The sequence below is a fragment of the Vanellus vanellus genome, assembly GCF_965231255.1.
Source record: "Vanellus vanellus genome assembly, chromosome: 3".
Taxonomy (NCBI): Eukaryota; Metazoa; Chordata; class Aves; order Charadriiformes; family Charadriidae; genus Vanellus; species Vanellus vanellus.
The window spans coordinates 17456445-17471077 of NC_138907.1; the positions used below are offsets into that span (position 1 = coordinate 17456445).

The window sequence follows — 14633 nt, forward strand, 5'->3', positions numbered from 1 at the left end:
CTTGTTAATGAAATAATTCAAAGAAATGTATAAGCTGGCCAAGACTAAATTTATGCTGCTAATTCACAGAGGAGTTCCACAATCCACCATAGAGATGTCATGGAGCAGCTGCTAAGTAGCGAAAGTGGAGGCAGCAATATACCTTGTCTAGGATAAATCCTGGGTTAGTAATGGTATCACAGTAGAGATGCCATAGCGTTAGGGATCCAGACTGGTGACTGCAGACGATCCTTCTACCAAATGCACCTAATTTACACCCACTGGTTGAATAAACAACAGAGTTTAATGCCTTGCTAACACATGCAGTTGTGAACGGTGTCTCATTTGGACAGGGCTATGGTTCTTCTGAGGTCTAGGGAGCATGTTTTCATGAATGGCATCCAGTGAGTCACAGAAGGTGAATCTGATAAGCGTATGATGATCTACATCCATGAGACTTCTTTTCATTGCATTAATAGATTCCTTATGCCTGCAAACCTCTTCTGAACAATTTAGCCTTTTCTTATAAATGACGTAGAAGAATCATCCCTCCCCCCCCCCACCACTTTTTCTTTAAATATAGATAACAAAAAACCTCATACCCAACAGCAACAAAACCTCATGATTCATTTGTTTTAAGTTAAGGGAACCTTTTGGAAATAGGACATTCTCACTTACTCAGTGAATCAACTAAATGCCTCAATAAAAACTGTAGAAATATAAGTATATTATAAAACATAAGTATTAAAAGTAACTGGCTGTCAGGGAATATAAATTATTAACTCACTGGTGTATATATATTTTTATTTTTTTTAATAGACAATACAAATCCAGAACAGAAACATGGAGGATCACACTACTTATCTTTGTTCCCATGTTGATCACATGACATTTCTCATGTTTTTCCTGTACTATTTAAATTTCCATTTAGTTGCAAGAAGTTGGTTGTAAGTGAAGGAGCCCAGGATGAAGAGCAGTAATTTTAAAGATCATAGGAAAAATACATTCTGTATTTTTTACAATATCGCAAGAGTTACGTTCTGAAGCCTTTTATTCTAAATTTTCAGCTTTTTTTGGAAAGGCAGAAAAATGAAAGTTCCAGTAAAATATTGCATTACAGAGAATGTTTCTGAAAGTTGAGAATAGAGCAAAATATACATATTAAAAATGCATATATATTAATATATGCACCCATGCCCTTGTTAATATTGACATGCATATAGAAGTCCACACAGCATATTTGCCCAGAGAAGTTGTGGAACCAACTTCTATGGTTGTCCAGAGAAGTTGTGGATGCCCCATCATTGGAAGTGTTCAAAGTCAGGTTGAATGGGCTTCGAGCAACCTGATCTAGTGAAAGCTGTCCCTGCCCGTGGCAGGGGGTGTTGGACTAGATCTTCCAGTGTCCCTTCCAACCCAAACCATTCTATGATCCTGCGTTGGAAAGTGAATAGGAAAAGGACATACTCTCAAAAGAAAATAGTTCAGCTTTTGGCGTAGTGAGTTATGTCCATGCTAAACCAAACAAGGGAGACATGAAACATGCAAAGTGCACGTCACTGCATAATAAGGATCTTCAAAAAAACAGAGTGGATTTTGGCACAGAAGCTGTTGCTATTTCGGGGGCCTGTGGTACTGATTCTTCCCTGCAAGCCTGTTATGGCTTGTGATACTGATAGTGGGGATAATTGTCTGACAAACTAGAACATTGATTTTCTGAATTTGGATAATGCTTTGGTTTGATTACTAGCAACAGGATCCTCCTAGCTCAAAAAATTTCTGAGCACTGCATGGGCTACTGCATCCCGTATTTACGTTTCCATTGCAGATATAGGATTTGGTTTGTTGGTGGGTTTTGAAGTTGAAGATGGTGTGCGTAATTGAGCTAGTAAGATTAACTAGCGATTCAGACCTGAATTAGGAATGACTTCTTTTTACTCATCCGCTCTTCTTATCTCTCAGGTTCTTTACTAATATGAACCAATACAATGGAAGAAAAAGGTATTGTTGGTGTAAAATACTACTGCCACCAAAACCCACCAATGGGTTTGCCATTCTCCTAAGAAAAGTTTTAAGTAGAAGACATGGTTTTCTGAGGGATCACACCTTATATCATTCAAACTCAAAGAGCTATAATTAGAAATAAATATTGGAAGCGATTTGCTAATTATTCTTCATTGTCTGATATTTTTCTGACTGTACCAGCCTTATTTTATCTCATTGTTTTATTTGAAGAAGTCAAAGATCTCTGCACAGACTGAGAATAGATACGGTTTGCAAATATGACAAGTTTGCGTTTTGCATTACCGAGTTCTGGTTAGTTCTTAATTTACGAAACCCCACTACAGATGGCCTCTTGCTAAATTTTAAAGCGCTTCCACATTTCAGAACCAGGCTACCTTTCAGCAAGTCACTTTTGTCAAAGCCTTGGTGTTCCTTCAAGACATTGTCAACGTGTGCTATGAAAATGTATGAACGGTGAATACCCTGGTCTGTTCTGTACCATGTATTTGAATCTCTGGAATTTGTTTAATTGAGTGAATAAGAATGTATTTTTTCTGACTAGGAAATAAGTTACAGCAAGTCTATTTCTAGACAGCAGAAGTAAGTGTGCCTTAGATGGTGATTAAGAGTTGTGTTCTTCTTCTTTAAATGACTAACCTGGCGTGAGAGGTTGGATGTCTTTTGAAAACTTAAACCTGTTTCACCTGAACATGTTTAACTAGTTAATAAGAAACATCAAAAAAGACAAAACCCTGAGGTCAATGATCATTTTTTGTAAAGCCATTCGATGATGTTTAAATTTGTTTTTTGGGTCTGTCTATAACATAAGTTTAATAACCTAGCTCAAATGCAGATTTCTAATTTTCAATTAACATAGGAATAATTTTGTTTGCTAAAATAAAATAAATGAATGAATGAAAAGTCTGAACCATGAAATGTTCTAGGTAGCACTTTTTAAAATTCCAAATTTCAAAAAATCATGTGGCAACTGTATAGCTCAAGCTTTAAGTATTAACTTTTAACCTTTGACCTTACAGATTTTAACCAATGAAATGTCTCTTTAAACTTTAAAGGAAACAATGATAACGAGCGCCTGGCGATTGCTAGACAGCGAATTCCATATCGACTTGGTCGAGTAGTTGATGAATGGCTACTCGACAAAGGTAAAAAACATTGATTAAAACTTCAAATAAAAAAATAATTTGAACATAACCAAGTAGTACTTCATTGTAACACTAATAAACATAAAAAATAAATTTCAGTAAAACTAAATTAAAAACAAATTTAAAAACGTAAAATATAGAGTAATATTTGCATACCTTGTATAATAATTTCTATACATTTCTAGAAGTACCAGCTGTTTAATAATCTTACCCTGTTAACTTAAGGTTAAAGGGACTGTTAAATATAATCCACTAACTCAATCTATGAAGGTACTCATAGCAAACATTAACCAAAAATTATAAATCGTTCATAGATTATATTACATGTTGCAGCATCTAAATTATTAACTAAAAATATATGTAGTTATGATATCTTCATTATGGTCCTGAAAAAAATTTTGTTTAAACTGTAGGTATCTTAAATAGTGGGCAATATGAATTGCCAATCAAAATGAAGTCCCTTTAACGTTTGCAACCTTCTAAGGGGATTTTGGAACAAACACTAATTAAAACAGAACTTAAAGTTGTGTGCATGCTTTTTGTGAGCAGAAACCAATCTGCTAAAGTGACTATTCTATTTACTAAGAGTGGTACTGTTGCTGAGGATTTCTCTGTTTAATGGAAATGTGCCATGATTTCTCCATCGGTATGTGTATCATTTCTGAAGCCGCTTTTACATCTAAAATCTTTTTATTTTAATTGGTAGCCTTGCTGAAAGCCAATCAGACATCTATTTTTGAATCTGCCTCTGAGATACTCAGTGTGAACCATGTGTTTCTTTTCAGTGTGGATGTGGAAGGAAAATAAACATTTAAATACAAAAAGGAAACATTTAATTAAAAATGTAAATATTTTATTCACTTACATAGAGATATGACGGATTACTGCATAACTTAGTCTTTAAAATTCACTGGACCTACCGACTTGTTGGCATATATATATAAACTCTCTGTGTGTATATACATATTTGTATATGTCTATACATACATAATCTCACATATACATACTTAAAGCTATAGGCCCTATGCTGTATTGCGTGGAAAAAACTTTGGAATGTTGGCAGACTTGAAGAAAAAAATAATCTTAAGGAATTAGGAACCTGGCATTCTTGACACACACCAAAAAAGCTTAATACTGCTTTCAGGTAAAAGGGAGAGGGGTATCATTTTTAGTACTAAACACATTTGCAAATATATTTGATTGGCCTTTTAGCAAAAAAAAAAAAAAAAAAAAAAAAAATCCCAAAATGTCACGAATTAAAAAAAAATGCAAACGCTCTCAAAATTTATGCATTTCATGGACACCTCATTAAAAAGCAATGAATTATGAGTCAAATCCTTTTCTTATAGTTTATTGCTCTCATTATTCACCCCATGAAAATCTGTTATCACTCGTGTAGAGTATAGTGTTCACAGTCAACATTTTTGCATGTATATAATATTATCTTTACAGGGCGTCAGCTCACAATCTTCAATAGCCAAGCAACCATAAAAATTGGAGGCAAGGAACGTGGCCACCCGTTCCAAGGCCAGCTCTCTGGTCTTTACTACAATGGCTTGAAAGTTCTGAATATGGCAGCAGAAAATGATGCCAACATCGTGATAGAAGGAAATGTGAGACTTGTTGGTGAAGTGCCTTCCTCTATGACAACCGAGTCCACAGCCACAGCGATGCAGTCTGAGATGTCCACGTCAGTCATGGAAACGACCACCACTTTGGCCACGAGCACCGCTAGAAGAGGAAAGACCCCGACAAAAGAACCTATTGGACAGGTTAGTCGGCTTCCTCGCTTTTTGCAAATATTTTCCCACGTTTGAGTGTGGCTTCCTATATTGCCTTCCCTCTGCAGATGAAATTGTTCCTGTTGAAGAAACACATGAATTACAGATAAAAGTTCTGTACCATATATGGCTCATGGAAGTGACGTTGTTTGGCATTTAGAGGGAGACTTTGCTGTTCTTTTAAATTAGTCGAACTTACCAAATCAGATTTTTCTTGTGCTGAGTTTTATTGCCCCGTCATCCATCTTCATAGTGGTGCATATTTTTTAAATACTCTTTCTTCCTTTGATGGCTTATATTGATTATTTTCAGTGGAGGAATGCAGGATGTGTGGAATTTACAGGTAATGAAATGAAGCGGTGACTTTATCCGTGAGATAGAGAAAAGAGACCCAGTTTGAACAGGGAACAGAAAGGAAGTGTGAAGACAAAAAGTTGGAAGAGGCTGGAAAAGAGGGATTTCGCGCTTTCTCTACTCCCACGATTGGCCGTCTTCTCAGGCAGAATTCCTTATAAGAGGCAGTGGCAGCAAGAGGGAATTAAGAGCACTGCGCACCCCGGGAGACTCAGGCTTCAAGTCAGAGACTGTTGTTTACTGTTTGTTGAGGTTATTTGCATCTCATGAATTTAGTGATATATTTAGTAGCTTTCAGGTTTTGTCAGAATCTCTATATAATTGGGGGGGGGGGGGGGAATTAATTATCGGGAAAAGGAGGGGGAAAAACAGGTGAGCGAATTAAGTACCTTCATCTTGTGGATAGCCTGAGTAACAGCATTCAGGCTTTGTGCTTTAAAAACCTAAAACGTACCGGGACATTTCTCTGGCAGAGAAGATTCTTTTAAATTTATTCTGTCTTAAAAACCAAACAACCAAAAAAACCCCAAAACAAAACAAAAAGAAAAACCAAACAGAAAAAAGCCCTACAAAACCTACCACGCACCAAAAAGCCCAAAGAAACAAAGGTACGCTGCTAGAAGCTTTTCCTATGTTCGCTTGGTTCACATGCCTGCCTCTGCGCCCACTGTGCCATCAAGCCATGACGGCTGCGCTCTGAGATCCAGAAGTAGGACAAGGAGCAGAGAAAGTGCCACGAGCCCTAGGGAGGAACAGGAGCACGACGTGATGAATGAGGTTAATTTTCTCAAGGATGGAAGAGAAGGTGCTGATTAGACTGGGAGGATGAGGTCAAGTTGCCTGTTTTCTGTGTAAAAACTCAACCCGCAGTTTGAATTTGACCGGGGCATCAAACTTGACACTTCAGCTTTTCCCTCTCTAGTGGTTTTCTACACTTTATACTTTGGGCTGAAAACTACAGTGATGTAAAAGTAAAAAATATTATTTCATAAACCGAAGCAGAACGTTTAAGTTAAAAGTGAGCTCTTAAATAACCATTTTGACTTGTGTTTTCAAACAAACACAGGTTTTATACCTTTTCCTTGTTTATTTAAAGCGCATGAGAATCCAAAGGGAAACAAAAAAAGAGGGTGCAACTAAACCCAACTAGAGATACGTGGAACCAACTGCCTCCCAAAATGGTATTGTTGTAGATCATGGGTTGCAGTTCTTTCAGTGATTATTGTAGTAAGCCACGGTGTTTTTATTAAATAGGCCATAAAATCTTCTTTGTTATTAATACTGTTTTAAATAGTATCTCCCACTTTATTATCCAACTGCTCAGGTCTCAGCGTTTTGCAGCAATGAAATGTAAGGCTTCATGAAATTTACACAGAGGAAGATGCAGCTAAAAAGTGCAGGGCATCCTCACGGCGTGGAAGAATTGGGGCTAAATGAATGCTACTAAATTAAAATTTTAAACTAAGTTAAACTGTCCTGACAGTTCCAAGAGCGCTTTTGGCCTCTGCCACTCCCTCAGGTAACTCCCAGGCACAATTTGGGAGGAAGACCATCACAAGGGACCGTTCCCACTTGGCGCCTTGCGTGATCTGTGGGCGATGGGAGTTTACTGGTATAGTTGCTTTGCCAGCTGGCCTCAGTTTCCAGGAATATTCCCCAGTATGATTTACTCACTTGTTTGGATGTCTCGCCACTTGAGATTTTTCTTTTTGAGGTGTCCCACTGGCATATTTGAGGACGAAAAAAGTTTCTTAAGCTATGGTGAGGTATAATTTTTTATGAAGAGGGGAAACAGACGATGAGGCCAAAAGACCTTCCAAAGATCTTCCATTTCTAGACTGGTGTCTGAAATAAGGTGTGGCCCTTGCCGACTTTATCAGAGCATCTAGTCAATTTTTTTAGAGCACCTCGCTACCACTGGAGCAGAGTGACCTCAGTGCAACTGTGCCATTCCCTCATCCCCTCCTGGCTGAGCTGGCTGCGCCACGACGCTGTGAGCACCTGCTCTTTGATGTCCCACCATCGTGAGCCTCGGGCGAGCTCCAGGAGCACCCAGAGGTGCACAGCATCTCACCAAAGCATGTTCTGAGGGTGAAGGTTTAGATCAACCTCTCCCACTTAGTAGCCTGGCCCGTGCGAGTACTTGATGCAGCCCATTTGAAAGAACTTGGTGGGAATATTTTTGTATCGAAGAGCCTGAAATCAACATGTCTGAGGAAAGGGTTCAGTGTTAATGCCATTACAGCGCATGGCATCCTGAGTCTATAGCTGAGCCCTTCTTGCCATTAATAATACACAGTGGTTTACTTCGGCTACGTCTAAACATCCTGCCTGGTAGGATCTGTGTTGTCATTACGACTATACACTTAATTAGTCAGGGACTGCACTGGAACACAGTTTGCAATCAGGCCTGTGATTTGATTTAAGGAGATTGATAACATCCCAAAGTCAAAGCTGAAATTTTTCTGCAGGGTGCTATGTTATTCATGCAAAAAACTCACAACTAGGAAGCTACCAAATAAAATTAGGGAGGTAATTTCTTCTCTTCATTAATACCTGTTTTCTTATTCTCCCTGCATGTAATAATTTCTGGGCTAGTGGCCCACAGGACTCCCACGGGTCTCTCCTGCAGGGTGCTGGGTAATCATTTTCACTGGGAGATGAAGGCAGTCACCATCTCATGGAAAAATCTACCTTTAATTTCTGCATTCCTTTTCTTTTTTGTCTCTTACAGTTTTTGTTTATTTTTATTTATATATAACCTCTGCAAGAGCATCAACTACATTGACATACTGTAATGCACACGAAGAAAAGTTACCTTTCTAGCATTAATTAGGTTACTGAAGAAAATATGCAGCTCAACAGGAATTGCTAATAAAAAAAACCCTTACATTACTGCAAACCGGCGCATGTCTGAAATAGAATAGAAGCAAATGATCTAATCAGTCAGAGATTGTTTGCTCCGTTTGCAGAGGTATTGAATTCAATTAAAGATTACAATACTTAAAGAAGATAATTTAAATCTCTATTTATAGGAAATGTTCTTTTAAAAAACCTACAGTGTTAGTGCTTAAATTGATGGAGTGTGTGTTTCTCAGCAGATATCTAACTAATGCAATATATGATACAAGATAGACGTGATACTTCCAGAAAGTATGTTGAATACCGTTGTGTGTGATTTTAAACAAATGAGATCTTAGCGCTTCTGAAATGCAAAATGCTTTTTGTCAGTGACTCTGTTCTAAATGAAAGTTTTCCCTACTTGGAGGCTGCGTCATATTTTAACAATGGATGTTTTGGTGATGACAGACATCTTAATTATTATACTTGTAAATGTAGATTTTTTTCAAAGGGGAGAAAGGTACTCAAAGCCTATTGAATGTCAATGGTAGGTGAATGCCTCATTTTCCTTAGCGCCTTAAAAAAAAAAAAACACCCCCTTTGATTATAATGGCACCTAGAGCTGTCAGCCTTCATGCAAGGCACTGCAGAAACATGGGAAGTGACAGCCTCTGCCTCAAATAGCTTCCAGAATTAACAAAAGGTATCAGGTAAGGAGGGGGGGGGGAAGGAAATTAGAAGGTGGGAGGAAGAGGGGAAATAAAGCAAGCATTGCGCTGTTTCAGTGTTAACAACCTACGTGCGGGTTTGTAGCCATTCTGGGAGGGATAGTTTACTGCCTGTTTTTTGATCCAGGCTCTTCAGAGGGCAGCCCCTGAGCTACAGCTGTCCTGTAGGATCACCACGTAGCTTACGGTAGACTCTGGAGCAGGCAATTTGAAGACTGGGCTGCCCAGTTGGGCAGTCGGTGCACAGTCACCGCCGGTTGGGTGGTCGACGGGAGGTTTCTCCTACGTTACTCCTCACTTTGCCATTGACACTTGGCCACCAGGGCCACCAGCTGAGGATTGCGGGAGAGGTCCTTGGCTACCTCCACGATGGATTGGAGAAAGCTCAAAATTTTGCATACCTTTATGAGCATGAAAAGAAATATACAGCTATGTGTTGCTAACTTTTAGTGTGTCATAAGCATGCACTGGGGGCTCAGAAATCATGAATTTTGTCTAAGAATATCATCCTCTTTATGAAGCTATTCAGCAAAATAATACAGTTAAGTTCTTTCTTCTTTTTCACTTTTTATTTTTGACACTTTTTAAAAGGCTCATTGGCAAGTTTTTCTATTCAGTCATGAAGGCGATAAACTTCTTTTAAAATTGAAAATAAAGGAGATTCATATGTTGTATAACTCCAGGAGCCAGAATGTTAAGCAAAACATCAAGTACTGCAAGGCTTGCAATAAAAATTGCAAGAGTTGGCAGAAGCAGAAAGGCTTCAAAAGGACTTTGAGTATGGGTTTTACTTGAATTAGGATAGCACAATCAGGCCTTTAGTATCTCTTTGGCATGGCTTTGTGGATCTGTATTAACTGGAAATCATAAATGAAGTGATAGTAAATCAAGAATAATATGCTCATTTCTCATCCTTTTCTAAGGATTTGATTATGACAGCCCATTCACAGAGCAGCCTCTGCTCTCATGCGTTAGAAGCCATTTCTGAAAGTTGTGTGCAAAATAGCTTTTTTTTATTTTTCATAAGGGATTCTGGCAGTCCTCTTTGTTCTCATCAGAGTGGACTCTTATCAATAACACTAAGCCACTTAAACAGCACTTGCAATATACTGTGAGGTGATTGTATGTTTTGGAACAATAGGCACTGATTTTTGGTCAAGGAGAATTAAATTGACTTCATATTAAATTGATGAGCTGAAATTTGGTCAGTTGCCTTGGAGGGCATGCATCAGGTGAAGGGTATGTTTCTTTACATGTATTGAAGCGGCACATTTAAACGGTATTCATTGGAGCAGGGACAATGACAGGCTTGGCTCAGCATCTTAACCTACCAAATAAAAACAAGCATTTGAAAAAGGCAGGGATTTCTTCCATGGAAAGAGTTCAATTTTAAAAATGGTAGTTGAGTACATGACCTTTACGTGGGTTCGTAAATGTCAATATATTTTATAGAGACACACTAATTATGAAATCAATGTAGTTAATACAAGGAAGAGTATTTTCCACCCATCTGGGTTTAAAATTATCCGCTATATGGTTTGCAATGCCTGTTATTATACACAGGGGTTAGGTTCTTTCTGTGCCTCTGTGCTTCTGCCGCTTCTTCCTCTGGACTTTAACATCAACCCGTCCACAGTTCATCAGCCCTAGTAGGCAAAGCTCTCTTCCCCAGGGATCTGGTAGATCACAAGGATTTGACTCCGCCGATGCTCACTAGAGTAAAGTGAATCCCATAGCTTCCAACATCACAGTGCTCAGCGCCCATACGTGCTCGCTAGATGACAGAACCTGGGGAATCCAAGTGTTAAGGACAAGTCTCATTTGCGGTAGGATCTCTGTGGAAATATGGTCGTTGCGGAATTACTCACATTTTACTTGCAGATAGATGGAAAAATAACGCTTTTTGGAGCCTTTTTGTTGTTTGTTTAAAATATCATACTACATACATTTTTAGTTTCTTCTAGTGATTTTTTGATAATTTACTTTAAAACATAATCGTTAATACTGACACTCAAGTAAGATCTCTAAAAAACTGAAATAGGATACGGTGAACACTAAAATTCTCTACCTATGTTTTAATACTTGCTGCCTGATCACATCTGACTTTCCCATTCTCCTGCAAAGTATTTGCATATCGAATATTGGCTCTTCAGTTGCAGTACTGAAGTTATATAAATAGGGTGGCTTTAGAAAAGCAGCACTCGGCACGCTTGCGCGTTGGGTTGTCTCATTGGTTTGTTGTTTCCAAGTACGACTTAGGAGATTGCAGGGTTGTCTGTCTCTCCCTCGTAATAAATATTGAATCCCTTGACTGATTCAGTCAAATCTGTCTTTGGCATAAAGATTTCAAGGGCGTTAAGCTCTCAGAGAAGCCAAATTGCGTGAGTTCTGTTCAAATTGTTTGTCCTGGTCTTCTGGTGCATATTGCAGAGCTGTGTTTTCCCCTGGTTTGTGTTTAAAAAGCAAAGATTAAAAAGAAAAAACAAAGCAAATGTGTGCTTAGGATGAGACTTTCAAAAGTTCCCTCAAACTCATTAATGTTTCTGTGTTACTTCAATGTTTTTGAAAATCTTATCCGAGATATTTCTATATATAGACACTATATCAGAGTATCCTTAATGTGTAAGTTACTGAAGAAATACATGGTTTTGTGCATGCAGCCTTGACATTGAACTCCTAAATAAGAGTAATTGTCATTAACTTTATAGTCTACAAAGAATTTTGCCTCTGGAACCAGAGCTGCGTGCCAAGCTCAGAGGATAAGACTCGCTGTTAGTTGTTCGCGTTTGGTAGAGAGGAAGGGTTCGTACAGGCAGTTTGTAGCACACTGGGCCACCAAAGGCAAATCTTGACCAGTTGCTTGAGGAACTACAGGTATAAAAATGCCTGGACCTGATCAGCAATGATACTTCACGTCTGCTGCGTTATACAGTCCAGAGTAGACTGACTTCTGTGTGGGCTGCTTTGTCGTTAGCTCTGCTGTGGACTAGCTTCAAGAGGCACCATCCAGCCTGGTATGACGCATCTTGGTCATGAGACACGCTGCAAAGCCAAGCCTTTTGGAGAAGGAGGCATGGAGGGGACCCTCTTCATTTCACTCTGTGAATTGTTATTCTGACTTCACAATGGATTTTTAAAGAATTCATGGAAACTTTGAAGTTTCTTACACCGGCACCCCTCCATTGACATCCTTCCTTTGTTGTAGTTCAGTGTGAAAGCTGACTGGGATAGGTTTCCAGCCCATCAAAAAAGAAGCCCAACCACGCAATTTCCATTAAGCCAGTGGGATACGTCTAAAACCTTGAGCCCTGCTTTGAAAACACCCCCTGCAGTGTGTACGCACAGGGAAGAAAAATGTTTGTAAATTAAATTACAACATTGTTAGTATCCAAAGAGCCTCAAGACACTTGTCTAAATTGTTGATTAATTGGTCGCAAATCAAAGTTTCTTTTTAAGTTCAGTTTGGGAAAAAAGCATCTGAGGCCACTTGCAGCTTCGATTTTGTTGTTCTTTCATGTTCAAATGACCAAGCTCATTTATTACAAAGTTTGCTTTATTATGTGGATTGTTTTTTTTTTTAAGCCAAATTGGTGTTATCCAGTCTCAAGTTCTGGCTCATTGCATTGTTTTAAATATGGTGAATTTTAATTTTCAAGTAGAGCAAGCACCATCTTGACACTAGCGTTTTTTTTCATAGCATGCTGCTTTTCTTTCTTCCTACTACGTTGCTTGTGTCACGTTAGCACTTTAATACTTCTAAAACATCCCTTTGCGTAATATGAGACATGGTATGTAATGGGTGCCAAGCAAAGCCCCCCCCCAAATTTAGCCAGTGATTTGTTGTTGGAGAAGTATTTCCCTTGCGTTCATAGGCTCTTTCTTCCGACCGATTTCTTAAGAAGGTTCCTCTTACATGAAGCGGTGCTTGGTTCTGTCTCATACTCTGTATCTGCCCGATGTTCCCCCTCGGTGCCTCCCAGCACACTACCCCCACACATCATTCATTACATCAGGATTATACGGAAAGGGGATTGTTTCACCCAGGTGGAACATGAGGCTGTTGCAGAGTTGGTGACCCACAACCGTACAGTCACGTAGCTGTTGCGCACCGTTCTGCGTTTGGGATGGCTGAGAAGGCCTGGGTGTTACAGTCACTGCTGATTTTCAGTAGCCTCGCAGGATGGAAATCCCTGTATTGTGTCTGAGAGCTGCTGTTCTCCTGTGAAAAGAAAGCGATAGTCGTTCAGTCCCCTTATCATTCCCTGAAGCTGTGGTAAGCCTCAAGATCTTGTTCACCGTTTCCTTTGGCGAATTTCTATGACTGAAGTACTGTGTGTTTTACGTACTTGGCTCACACAATTTCCTTTCAGAGAGCACGAAATAATACATTCCGTTTCTCTACTTTTGTGCACGATTCCTCAAGAGCTGAGGGAAAATCGGGGGGTGACGCTCCTCTCCCCAGCGGTGGTGCCCCAAAGCAGAGACCCACCTCTGACAAAGCACAGCTTAAATGTGCTGTGACGCTTGCAGATATCCCCCAGGCCACCACAGCAGAGTATCGGTCCTGCTGCCGCAGCAAACGATGATTGCGATAGTTTTCCACCCTCTATGTATAGGAGTGGCGCTCAGGTTAATTACTGCAGGTTGCAGTGTTCATTGTGCTTTTATGTATGGCTGGCACGGGCCCCTCTCCAGCAGCATGTTGTCCGATGTTTTGTTGAAGATCAAACACGTATCAGAACTTTTCAAAGTGTAGGTGATACAGCCATATTGTATACAGGGGGGTTCTTTAAACACGGCTGTTTGTCAGTAATGCATGAAGCCTTTCTGCTTGCTTATTGTTATTAAGAACAAAGCTTCGTTCACAGGCACGCCTGCTTCATAGACTGCAGGTTACTTTCTTTAATGAAGTAACTCTTGGGACTATGTTCCATTAATAAGTTAGGGTAGAAGGTTTCTTCAGAAAACATTTTTTTGTTTGTTTTTTTCCTGTGGGTAGTACCAATATCCTATGTCTGTATTGAAAAAAACAGTAACTATTTTATAACTTATTTAATTTAACCTGTTAGCTAAAGTTGTCTTTAAGTATTTGGTCCCATTTGGTATTCAGCATTTGATCTGATTAGCTGGTGCTCGGGTTTTGTTTATATACAGTCATTGCTTCAGACTTAGATAATTTCTGATAGTTATATCTCCATGCTCTTTACCTAGAGGATTTGCAATTTTATTACAAATAATTTTGCATGCAGACAGTGTATTATTTCTTTGCATAGTTTTCCTTTCTTTTAACCACTCTGTTGAAACGTCCCTTTTTTGCAGTATGGTTTTGCAAGCACGTGCATATATACACACACTTATAAAACCCGGAGGAAGTTATTAGATTGGAGTTTTTTTAATGGAAAGGTGAACCGTAAAGTCTCTGAAGTGACTTAAGGAAGAAACACGTGAGACTTGCCAGTTTCTCCCAAGAAGGAACATAAATGATGGGCAGGGACATCTGCATTGAAGAAGAGAACTGAATTTGTCCCATGGATGTAACTATACCACCCTCTCCTAGAAGCGCATAGAAACGTGGACTCCACTCTGGAGGATGAGACGATATATTGACCAATTAGACAGAAATCAAAGACCTAGGTTTGTATTCTGAGCTGGGGGAAATGATACCATCTTCCTCCAGTTCATCTTTCATCAATAAATTAACCGAGTCATTCCCTGCTGTGAGATGACGATGGGGTGAGGATGAAATCCATTAATGGCTTTGACGTGTTCAGCTAGATTATTAA

At 39.2% G+C, this 14633-nt stretch overlaps 1 protein-coding gene across 25 annotated transcripts in view; it reads left to right on the forward strand.

The window, feature by feature from the left end:
* The window catches only part of NRXN1 (neurexin 1), a gene marked incomplete at its 5' end in the record, with an annotated part of 721771 nt that overhangs the window by 619424 nt on the left and 87714 nt on the right, over positions 1-14633 (forward strand). For 17 of the 25 annotated variants that reach the window (XM_082481382.1, XM_082481373.1, XM_082481381.1 and 14 more), the window contains 2 exons: positions 3057-3146; positions 4599-4918. In XM_082481382.1, coding sequence (XP_082337508.1) covers positions 3057-3146; positions 4599-4918 — 410 coding nt within the window. The remainder of the gene's footprint in view (positions 1-3056; positions 3147-4598; positions 4919-14633) is intronic. The other 8 variants (XM_082481370.1, XM_082481372.1, XM_082481371.1 and 5 more) reach the window with 1 other exon arrangement.